The 12,582-nt window shown below is 34.9% G+C and overlaps 1 protein-coding gene across 3 annotated transcripts in view; it reads right to left on the reverse strand.

Moving 5' to 3' along the window:
• Positions 1 to 962: 962 nt before the first annotated feature.
• The window catches only part of PPA2 (inorganic pyrophosphatase 2), a 104,029-nt gene continuing 92,409 nt past the window's right edge, over positions 963 to 12,582 (reverse strand). For all 3 annotated transcript variants that reach the window (XM_003829969.6, XM_003829970.6, XM_034958968.3), the window contains 2 exons: positions 2,249 to 2,285; positions 963 to 1,167 (listed from right to left, as the gene is read on the reverse strand). In XM_003829969.6, the coding sequence (XP_003830017.1) occupies positions 1,139 to 1,167; positions 2,249 to 2,285 (66 nt within the window). In that variant the 3' untranslated portion in view covers positions 963 to 1,138. The remainder of the gene's footprint in view (positions 1,168 to 2,248; positions 2,286 to 12,582) is intronic.

Consider the following 12,582-nt stretch of genomic DNA (forward strand, 5'->3'; position numbering starts at 1 on the left):
GATTTCAAGGCTTCAAGTGGAAGATTTAGAGAAAGTCAATTCCATTGTTCAAGAATAAGGAGAAAGGAGCATATGTGTAAGTGAAGATGAATTCAGGTTTGGACAAGAGAAATCAAAGGCATTTAAACTGATGACCAATAGGTAGACACCAGAAAGAGACCTGGGCTGCTTATGGAGATTTGGGAGTCATCGTTATAGAGGTCACCATCATAGAGGGAGTAGTCACTACAGAGTGTCATCCTGTAGAGATGATGAGAGTCATCCCCAGAGTCATCACCATAAGGGGAATGAATGAGAATCAAAAAGAGATTAGGATTTCCAAAACAATAAATGACAGGAAGGAGCCTTAATAAATGTAACACATTTACACAGGCACTAATAAGAGAGTAGAGGTTGGCCAAATATTTAAAGCCTCTACCAGCAATGGACTTGAAAAGGAATAATATAGTATGAAAATGAAAGTAACAGTTGTCTACACAAAGTTTATTAATTTATTGAATCTATGATTTTTACATCCAATCTACAGAAATAAAAACTGGTAAAATCAATGGGTTCCTTTAGGTATAGAAACTAGAAATGGTCAACTCAATGCCTCTAAATTTGTGCTATGAAATGAAACAAAATCTTTTTTTTTTTTTTTGAGACGGAGTCTCTCTCTGTCGCCCAGGCTGGAGTGCAGTGGCGCAATCTCTGCTCACTGCAACCTCTGCCTCCTGGGCTCAAGCAGTTCTTCTGCCTCAGCCTCCTGAGTAGCTGGGTCTACAGGCATGCACCACCATGCCTGGCTAATTTTTGTATTTTTAATAGAGATGGGGTTTCAACATACTGGCCAGGCTGGTCTTGAACTCCTGACCTCATGATCTGCCCACCTCGGCCTCCCAAAGTGCTGAAATTACAGGCATGAGCCACCGTGCCTGGCCAAAATCTTCTTTTTATATCAATAAATGTCCAAAGGAGAGTAATTTAAAATTCTTACTGTTTATTTATATATTGCATAGCTCAAAAAGTTTGAAAAAATGAAGTTTTAACAGGAAGTCAGTAAATGCTCATAGACCCCCTTGTCTCTAGCACTTGGGGAAAAAGAGTCTTGGAGTCCTTAGAGATGGGAATCTTGACAGCAGAATTTCAGATGTTTCAATCACTTGCCAAGGAAGTGCCACACTTGCTCTGCATTTAAAATGGGGAAAGAGGGTATTAGGGAAGGGATAAGAGGAGGGAGAAGGGAGTGATTAATCAAATTTAATTTAGACTTTTAGGAAGTATTTAGGCAGATACAAACAGTCATAAGCTATCTAAAGTTGCATTTCTCTATTTAAAGCTATTTCCCTTCAAACTTTTGTCCCAAGTTCTCTCATTTGGCCCAAGCCTTATATAAAGCTACATTAAAAATTCTAGAGCCTTCTTACTTTATTTCTTGTATCTTTCTGGGTCATTTTAGTCTCTAGCAGACAACATAGAAGTGCTATAACATGAAAGGTTTAGATAAAGCTTGTATTGTAAAATTTGACTACACAAAAAATGCCCCAAATGGGATAGTATCGCAAAGAAACAATTTGTTAGCTTACCATATAAGGAATACAGTTTGCTTTCCCATGAAATCATGTCTATGGATTTACTCCTTTCTAAACATGTCATACTTGACTCACAGTAAATAGTTCTCATATTTCTTCCAAATCTGCAAGTTGAATGTTCTTCTAATATTTTATATTAAAACAAAAAGCCAAAATCTTGCAATATTTTGAAAGACAAATGATGTGTGCACATGCTTAAATTCTGAAAATTCACTACAGAGTACTTTTACTTGTTTATTAAAACAGCTTCAAATAATAGTAATAAAAATATTATATTTATTTTTAATTCTATAACTATAGATTTTAAGATCTTCAGCTAAAATAAGTGATTCATTAAAAAAAGATAAATATCTAAATGTAAGAGTTTTTTTTAATTAAATCTTTTAAAATTAAATGTATCAGAACCGGCTGGAATATCTCAGTACTTCACCGAAAAAAAAGTCACTGTACAATCAAATCATTTTCTAACCTAGAAAAGTAGTTAAATGCATTCTCCTTATTTTCTGAATTAGAAAATATTTCATCTGAAATTTTAGCGACTATTTTAAAAATATTTCACTTAGCTTATACAGCTTTTCAATTTATCTATTTTATTTTTAGTTTTAGTTTTTGGCTTCCACTACTGTAAACAAATAAATTTATACATGTTACTCTTAATGAATCAAAATATACTATACCTTCTTCATTACTTTCTTTATTTGGTGAAGATGATACCTGGAAATAAAAACAGAGAAAGAATCTCTGTTACAATAAATATTTATATGTGGAAAGCGCATCCAGGAAAGTTTTTTCACGAAATTATAGAACAAAGTTTACACACAATGGATCTCTAACCTGAAAAAGGTAAATATTCCCCTTTGCTTTTCATTATCATTGTTCATTCTTTCAGATAAACAAACAACAGACTTAGAGTAAAATAAAAATACTTGAAAATATTTTTTATCTTAACCCATGGAATCCACTGAAGGTCTTGCAGCTAGGAATGAGAAGAGAGGTTTTCTTTCAATGGCTTCCGCAACTAATGTCTTGAAAGTTAAAATCAAGCACACACACACATATTTAAATATAAGTTTGTTCATGCTTGCTATAAAACACACACTTGCTAAAAAATTTATCTGTCTTCTAGAACTTTAAATTATTGTTTCTATTTATTCTGATGGCTGGGCCAAGATTCTTAGAACAGACAAGTTTGAAGAAACATTTTTATGCAATAGTTTTTTTCCCCATAATTAAGAATAATACTTCTTAGCACTCCATTGGAAGATCTATTTTCCATAAGGAAGAAGCCACAAAGATTTAGTTTAAAGAATCATTAGAATTTACATCTATGTGACCACCATCCAAGTAGAGAAATGAAACATGCCAGGCCCCTCCCCAACTATGACCCCTTCCTTCCTAGCAATAACCCTACCCTACCCTGATTTTATAACACACTTTTCAGATTTCAAATTTAATAATTAACTTCTAATTCTCTGAATTTGCTGACCTTCAATAGATAGGAAATACCTGCCTCTAGCATTTAAGTCTGAGGCAGAGGTCCAAATGTACAAATATACATCTAAATATTTAAAAGTTATAATAACTCAGGCTAACAACTGATGAATATATATATGAAATGTGTTCCATCTCACTATCTTGATACAAATACCTTTGTAATGACCTGGAAGCTCTCATTTAGGATTCCAGACACCTTAGAGACATGTGTCTGGATGCAGCAGAGGAAGGAAAAGAGGCCCTCATCCTGCTCCACTTCTCTCCCTATTCCAGGCTCCTTTCTGTATTTCAAGGGCCTCATCTGCACATGGGTAGAAATTTAGTAGCCCACATATCTAGGCATCTTTTACCTCCAAACAGCCACCCACCGGCCCCTGCAGAAGTAACGGTGGGTACAAAGTCCATAGAGTCAGGAGCGTGGACCTGGGGAGATGTGTAGCCTGGTTTCTACACAGGCCCCAGAAACAGGCTTAAACCTGTCTGGGCAGAGGATTCCAGGGTCCTGGGTAGCCAGGATGTGGTCTAGAATGGGGGCATGCCTCCTAGTGAGTCTAACTTTGGTCCCTTGTGGGGATGTGGTCTAGAATGGGGGCATGCCTCCTGGTGAATCTGTAACTTTGGCCCCTTGGTCTTCTTGCCCTATGGTGAGATATGTGACTGAATAACGGCCAAGTATGACCCTCCAAAAAGCAGGATCCGAGGAAGGCTCTCCGTGCTTAAATCTAAGGGCAGTACTGAATAGCCACCACTCCACCAGAAGAAAGATTTATATTTCAGCAATATTAAAATATTCCCTATGATAGCTAATTTTATGTGTCAACTTGGAGGGTGTTTTTAGATGAGATTAACATTTAAACCAGTGAACTCTGAATAATGCAGATTACCCTCCATAATGTTGGTAGGCCCCATCTGATCAGTTGAAGGCTTTAATAGAACAAAAAGACTAGTCTGTCCCAAGCAAAAGGGAATTCTCCAGCAGACAGCCATCAGATTTCATCTGCTCAACTGGCTCTCCTGGGTCTCCAGGCTGCTGGCCTTCACACTGGAACTGCATCATCTGCTTTCCTGAGTCTCCAGCCCGCCAGCCCAACTGCAAATTTTGGACTTGCCAAGCCACTATAATCATGTAAGCCAATTCCTTATAATAAATCTCTTTCTGTATATGCACATCCAATTGGTTCTGACTCTTTGGAGAATCCTAATAAATTCCCCCAAATCATAAATAGTTTAAAGTTATTACTCTTTCTACTCTGTTTTAAGAAAAAAGCTGAACAAACAGACTTTGTTTTATTTTCTTTATATCAAAGAAAAGGATAGTGTAACCATGTAAATAAAATTACCATTTTTATCTTTTTGTTTGTTTGTTTTAGAGATGGAGTCTCGCTAAGTTGCCCAGGCTGGTCTTGAACTTCTGGGCTCAAACTTTCCTCCCACCTTGGTCTCCCAAAGTGCTAGGATTACAGGCATGAGCCACCATGCCTGGCCTAAAATTACAATTTTTAAAAACATCCATTAGTTTTTCCAAGTACTTCAAAAAGAATAAAATCTCTACTCAGCTTGTGCACAAAGAAAAATTCTTAACCATCGTTGGTTTTGAGGATGGTAGAATTTAAATCTGGGTATGACAGTAACACAACATAAAAATTGTACTCCTTGAGATTAGGCATTTGGGATTTGACGGCTCTATTTTTCTAAACAGACCATAAAATGGGGTAACCCGCTTATTCTGTGAAATTGCTATATACTCCTTAAATTGTGTAGGATGCCTATTTGTGTCCTGCACAATTTAAGGAGAGTATAACAATACAAAATTTTTTTCTCAAATTAGCTGTTTAGATTTCCTGCTTAAAATTAGCAGCTGCTTCTTGTTGGAGCTGCCAAACATTTCAGAGGAATAAAATGTACAGTGTATAAAAATAGAATAATTGAGCAGCTTCTCGTTAACCTAAAAAGTATTACAGTAAAGAAATGGGCAAGCTACTCTAAAACATTTATCATTACATTTTATTTTAAAATAATTTCCAGAATGGTTTTATTTCTTCATTTTAAGAATACATTTCTCAATTGATAGAATATATTCAGAATATACAAAGCCATATGATATATATTTAAATACACACACACACACACACACACCTCATCATAGGTAAGTCTGACACTCAGAGATAATGATAAAGTTTGAAGGTAATTTAAAAAAATACCATATTAAAAGAGAAACTGTCATTTAAATTTGAAAACATCAGTAATAATGGATTCATGATAAACATCAGCTATTTGACTCTTTATCTACAGTCAATGATTTCCTGGTGCTTAAACATAACAACAAATATAACATTTACTTACAGAAAATGGAAGAAAGAGATGTATGGAGCAGTACCCAAAAGATTACTAATCCCAACTCTTCACTCTCAGGGGATACTATGATTACATTTTCATTGTAAGAAACTAAAAAAATAACTTTTAGTTACTTACTTCTACATTTCTTTTAATGTAATTACTTACCTCATCTAATTTCTTAGTAGGAAAAGAATGTGGACATCCTTTACTCACCTAAAATAAATTCTCCACCAACAATGAGTATTGTTTTATAGTCTCATTCTAAAAATGCTACTTCCACGGCTGGGTGTGGTGGCTTACGCCTGTAATCTTAGCACTTTGGGAAGCCAAGGCAGGTAGATCCACTTGAGCTCAGGAGTTTGAGACCAGCCCCGGCAACATAGTGAGACTGTGTCTTTTATTAAATAATTAATTAATTAATTAATAAAAATGCTATCTACTCCTCTTCCTCATCCCAAAAATCCTTCTCATTATCTTTATATCTTTAATTGCTTTCAAAAACTCTAACGGTTTCATTGCCAAAGTATTCCTTTCTTTTCTGTTTATATATAAACTGTATTTTAAACAAATATAAACTGTTAATACAACTGCTCTGTACTTAAGTGTCTCTCTCTCAAATAACTCTACCAGGTCCCTATAAGCATTTTCACCTGTAAGTTACATTTGTCCAAATGAACAAACATGACACACTGAACCAATATAAAGTATCCTGCTTTACTATATATAACAAAGGGATTGACGTTCTGTCATTTTACTAAAAGAGTTCAAAATTAAAGGGAAAAAAATAGATTCCCAATTTTTCATTCAGGTGATGCAAGGTTTTAGTTGAATTAAAGTGCCTTGGACATTGTCTTTCTTTTTCTTTTCTCTTTTTTTTTTTTTTTTTAGAGACGGGGTTTTACCATGTTGGCCAGGCTGGTCTGGAACTCCTGAACTCAAGTGATCTACCCGCCTCGGTCTCCTTAAGTGCTGGGATTACAGGTGTGAGCCACTGTGCCCAGCCGGACATTGTCTTTCTGCATTGTATTTCCACACTTCATAAAGCAGTTATGCTACATTCATTTTACTTTTCACACAATCCTTTTCTGATTTTTTGCTTTAGAATCAACAATATAGGTTCAATTCTTAGTTATTCATAAAGAAGACATAAAAATATTTTAAGTTCATGTAAGTTTAATCTATTAATACTTCCTCTTCAAGAATGCATTTAAATGGCTAGTAGCTAAGTAAATGATTGGTTTTACTTTCACTAACTTTGTCTACCATCCGGTGGTAATGCACAGCAAAGCTGTTAAGGGGCAAAAAGAGAAAGAGGGAGAAATAAAACTAAAATAATGTCTTTTCTTCATAAATCAGGGTCTGGTTCTAATCAGACCCTGATTTATGAAGAAAAGGCATTATTTAAAACATTTTTAAATGAACTCCCATAAGGATGTTCATTCTCAGGGTCATAAATAAAACAAATCTGTATGACATAAATATTGTAGTGTGATCTTACTAGAAAATTACATCCTAAGATCAGTTCTACTCTAAAAGAAAATGCAGTCCTCTTTGATGGAGATACAGCTTTGATTAAAGTGCGTGCCCATAGAGGGAAGTATTTCTTGTATAGGTAGTCTGAAGGGTCAAAGCAACCCTGGTGATAAGAGGGTATCCCAGCCAGATTAACCTCAGAGATTAGTTCTGAGCTGACTCAGTTTCAATAACCAGATGCCAGGGAATGCCTTCTCCTTGTGGACCATGCAAGGAAGCTGTTACTGTCATGTTATCAGGAAAGCCCTAAATAGAGATAAAGGAAATGCCCAAAGGAACCATTTGAGGAACATGCTGTTACAAGTCCTATCCGAGAACATGACAATGAACTTCACCATTCTTCTGCTGGTCATTACTTCTCCTACTTATAACTATTTAAAATATTAATTAATTGGTTATTTTCTTATTAAAATGCAGAACCTCTAAGAGTGTGGTTCTAAGCTGACTGCTTTATTAATCCATCTTGTGATCCTTAGGAAAAATAAAACATGGCTTTGGTGTGATTTTAAGTGCTATTATTCCAAATGATAACAATGCCTCAGACTCACATGAAATGCTTATATTGATGGATTCAGCTAAAGTCCTTCACCCGGATTCATCTTTGAGTCTCTACATCAATGCCAATATGCATTTATGGGATGACTGATAACATTTTGGGATGAAATAGATGGCCACACTACATGCTGATGTTAACTGTCACTGGGATTCACTTTATGGCCTTGGCCTCCTGAATGCACTGCTTTTTACAATTCAGCTAAGAAGTCTTGCATCAACTATAAGACAACCATCCAAATTTTATACAACACTATGGATATTGTTGCTTTACTGAGAAATAAGATCTACCAAATGTAGCAAGAAATAATACATTTATATTGAAGTTCCAATTCCCCCTTGACTTTTTTACTTCAAAACACCATCCATTTAGCATCCTATGTACCATCATCACTATCATCTCTGAGTCTTGTGTGCTCCAGGTTTATCCGAGACCAGTTTTAGTGGAAATCTGTCGATGAATAGGCAAAAACAGTCAGACTGAGGGTGCTGAGACCTCTCTGGGAGGCATTCTATCTGCTCAGTTTTAGAAGTCATTAACCTTTTGAACTTCTTCCATCACTACTATGAGCTAGAGGTTCACAGTGGCATGGGTCTGGTTCCCTAGAACTGAGCAAGTGTATAGCTACTTACTCTTCTTGGCCTGAATTCTAGATTGTAAGAGTTTTATATCCCTGGAGTGAGGCTGTGCACATGTCTGAGGCAAGTCTGGGAATCCTTTAGCACTGAATATGGCTCTCTCCTCAGTTCTATATGCCACCAGTTTGTGTGTGGAGCCTCATAAAGTTCGATCATTTTTCCAGTAAAATGACTATAGTACCAAGTATTAGAGAACCTCACACATTGTTTAATTCATATTTCCCCAACTTTGCATAATGCCTAGAGTGTTCTATTTCCTCAAAGAGGAAAGTGCTTAAACAAAGCACATGGGAGAATTTTGGGGAAAAGAATTCCCAGATGGGAAGAGTGGTTAAACCAACTACTTTTCCCCTCCACTTGTTCCACCTCTTCTTCCTCCCTTTCTTCCTATTAAAGTCTCTGAAAGTAGGACTAATTCTCATATGTCTAGAAAAATTAGTAAGGCTGACTTTTCCAATACCCAACAATGGAATGGGTCAACTCATAAAGGAGTGATATCCTCATCATTAGAAGTATTGGAAAGAAGAGGCTGGAATAGAAGGGATTTCTCTCTCTTTGATCAATTTAACTCAACTACACTTATAGCAGTAATGACAATAAAACCCAACATTTATTGAATACCTTATCTGCTGGACATTTTTACCGGGATTAGCTCATTCAATTCTCCACAACAGCCTGATAAGATACTATTATTATAAGCCCCATTTTATAAATAAGAAGTCAAAGATGTAAATAAATTAAAATTTGTTTCAGGTTATAAATTAAAGAACTGAGATTTGGACTCAGATAATCTGACTTCAGAAAAAAAAATTTTTTTCAAAAGATGTGTCATTAGACTAACATTGACCTGAAATAAACTACATGTAAAGTCTGTAATTTGATAAGTTTTGACATATATACACTCATGAAGCCATCAATATAATCAAGATAATAAACATATTCACCACTATTCCTAAAAGTTTCTCCATGCTCTTATAAAAGAGACTGTAAAATCCTCCTTCCTGGCTCTCTCTGATCTGGTTTGCATCATTATACATTAGCTTGCATTTCCTAAAATTTTATATAAATGGTATGAAAAAATGTGTATGATATATCTGTTTTCACTCAATATTTTTTTTTAAGATTCAGCCATGTTGTGGCATGTGTCAATAATCTATTCCTTTTTATTACTGAGTAGTATTCCTCATAAATATACTACAAGTTGTTTATCCATTCATCTACTGATGAACATTTGGGTTGTTTTCAGTTTCTGTCTATCACAAAGAAAGCTGCTGCAAGCATTTGTGTACAAGTCTTTGTATGGACACACACTTCCTTTTGTCTTGGGTAAATTGAGTGGAATGACTTGATCACATGGATCACATGATATGTATACGTTTAACTTTTCAAGAAAATACCAAAATGTTTTCCAGATGGTTGTACTATTTTGCATTCTAACCAGCAGTAAATGAGAATTGTAGTTCCTCCACGTCCTTGTTAACAGTTGGTATGCCTGGTCCTTTTACTTTTAGACATCCTAAAAGTGTGTATTAGCATGTACTGTGGTTTTAAATCTGCATTTAATAACTAAAGTTGAGCATCACTTCATGTGTTTCTTTGCCTTCTTTATAGATTTGGTGATGTGCTCATTCATATATTTTGTACTTTTTAAAAAATTCTATTTTTGGGTCATCCATCCATTTACAGAGCCATATTTTGTACATTTTTAAAAACCGAATGTTTTGTTTTCTTGAGTTGTGAAAGTTCTTTATATATTCTGAATACAAGTCCCTTTATCAGATATATAATTTTCAAATATTTTCTTGTAATATGTAGCTTCTTTTCATTCTCCTAAGAATGTCTTTTGTAGAACAAAAATTTTTTATTTTGATGAAGTCCTATTTATCATTTTAAAGAACAGATTGTGCCTTTGGTGTCATATCTAAGAAATACTGTCTAACCCAAAGTCAAAATAGGTTTAAGTTTTGTGCCTTAAATTTAGGTCTAGGATCCATTTTAGACAATTACATACAGTGCAAAACTGAAATGTGTTTTTAAAAATATGAATAACCAATTATTTAAGCACTATTTGTTGAAAAAAATATCATTTTGAAAATCAGTTGTCCAAATATATGTAGGTCTGTGTCTAGATTTGGTTACACTAATCTATCTTTATGCCATTACTATATTCTCTTGATTATTGCAGTGTTTTTTAAAAAGCCTTGAAATCAGGAAAAGTTATGATTCTAACTTTGTCCTTTACCAAGGTTAGACTATTCTAGGTCCTTAGTATTTATTTATATCAGCTTGTTAATTTCTACAAAAAAAGTATATTGGAATTTGATGGACATTGGACTGAATCTATATATCAACTTTAGCAGAACTGATATCAAAATACTGAAATACTATATTACATGCAATATTGAAGGCATGAACATTATATATCTCTTCATTTACTTAGTTCTCTGATGTCTGTTGGCAATATTTTATACTTTTCAGGGTGCAGGTTCTTTGCATACTTTTGCCAGAGTTATTCCTAAGTGTTTCTTTTGTATTTTTGATACCATTATAAATAATGTAATTTTAATATTATTTTCTAATTGTAGCCAGTACACAAAAATACTTGCTTGAGATATATATCTCTGTATATACAGATGTATATATATCTATATATATAGATGTGTGTGTATATATATATCTATATGTGTGTATCTATCAATATGTGTAGATAGATAGATAGACAGATAGATAGATAGATAATCTCAAGCAACTATTTTTGTATACTGGCTCTTGTTGCCCAGGCTGGAGTGCAATGGCATGATCCTGACTCACTGTAACTTCTGCCTGTCAGGTGCAAGCGATTCTCCTGCCTCAGCCTCCCCAGTAGCTGGGATTTCAGGCACCCGCCACCACGCCTGGCTAATTTTTTTTTTTTTTTTTGAGACAGAGTCTCGCTCTGTCACCCAGGCTGGAGTGCAGTGGCGCGATCTCGGCTCACTGCAACCTTTGCCTCCTGGGTTCAAGCGATTATCCTGCTTCAGACTCCTGAGTAGCTGGGATTACAGGTGTGCATCACCATGCCCGCCTTATTTTTGTATATTTAGTAAAGGTGGGGTTTCACCATGTTGGCTAGGCTGGTCTTGAACTCCTGACCTCAAGCAATCCACCTATCTTGGCCTCCCAAAGTGCTGGGATTACAGGCGTGAGCCACTGTGCCCGGTCTGCAATTGTTTGCTATATTAATCTCATGTCCTACAATCTTGCTAAGCTCACTTATTCTAGTTGTTTTTAGGTAGAATTTGTTGAACTTGCTATGGAGACATTCATGCCCCTTCCCTCACAATCTGAATGCCTTTTGCTTCTTTTTATTGCCTTACTGCACTGGCTAGAACCTTCAGTACAATGCTGTACAATAGTAGTAGAAGCCAACTGGGCTTAGAGTCGTGTTTATAGAAAGGTTTTTAAGTACAAATTGAATTTGTTTATGCCTACTTCTTCTTCAGTGAGCTTTGGTAGTTTATATATTTCAAGGCATCTGTCAATTTCATGCAAGCTGTCAAATTTATTGATATAAAATATGTTCACATTGTCTTATTTTTCTTTTAATATCTGTAGAATTAGCAGTGATATTACTTGTTTTGTGCCTTACTTTGAAAATGTGTCTTTTTTTTCTTTCCTGATCATTCTGCCTAAAGGCTTACCAGTTTTACCATCTTCTCAAAGAACTAGCTTTTGGCTTCATTAATTTTTTTAAATTGTTTTTCTGGGCATATAAATTTTTTAAATCACGAAGTACTTCAAACATATTCTGTATGCAGAGACCATTATAACACATACCTACTCTCTAGATTTAGAAGAGTTAATATTGTTGTTTCAGATCTTTATAACTGAAGTCTTTCTCCCTATTTATTAAAAATAAAAATCATATTTACTCCCCTCCCTTCTCAGAGGTAACTTCTGGCCACCATGCTGAAATTGACGTTTACTTTTCTTATTTATGTTTCTAAAATGTAATACCATATATGTTTGTATTCATAAAAAATATGTCTATTGCTTTTAAAAAATACATAAATGGTACATACTATATATGTCCTGCTTTTTCACCCAGTCTCTTATCAATAGACATGTAATTCAGTTTCTAATTTTTCCATTTCTGATCACAAACACATGTATAGTGTCTCTGTAAGATGTGTACCTAGAAGGGTAATTTCTGAGTAGTGAATTATAGGCATCAAGTTTACTAGAAATTACTTAATGTTCTTCAAAGTAGTTGTAGCCATCTATACTCCTATCATACCATCAAGTATGAAAGCTTCCCTTTCTTCACTTGCCTAAAAACTCTTGGTATTAACAGACTTTTAAACTTTTGGTAATCTACAACTGTAAAATTGTATTGTGTTTTATTTTGATCCCACTGATTACAAGTAAGATAAAGCAAATTATGATGTTTAGAGGTCATTGTATGTTTCCTCTTTTG

The sequence above is a fragment of the Pan paniscus genome, chromosome 3 (genome assembly GCF_029289425.2).
Source record: "Pan paniscus chromosome 3, NHGRI_mPanPan1-v2.0_pri, whole genome shotgun sequence".
In the NCBI taxonomy this organism is placed as follows: Eukaryota; Metazoa; Chordata; class Mammalia; order Primates; family Hominidae; genus Pan; species Pan paniscus.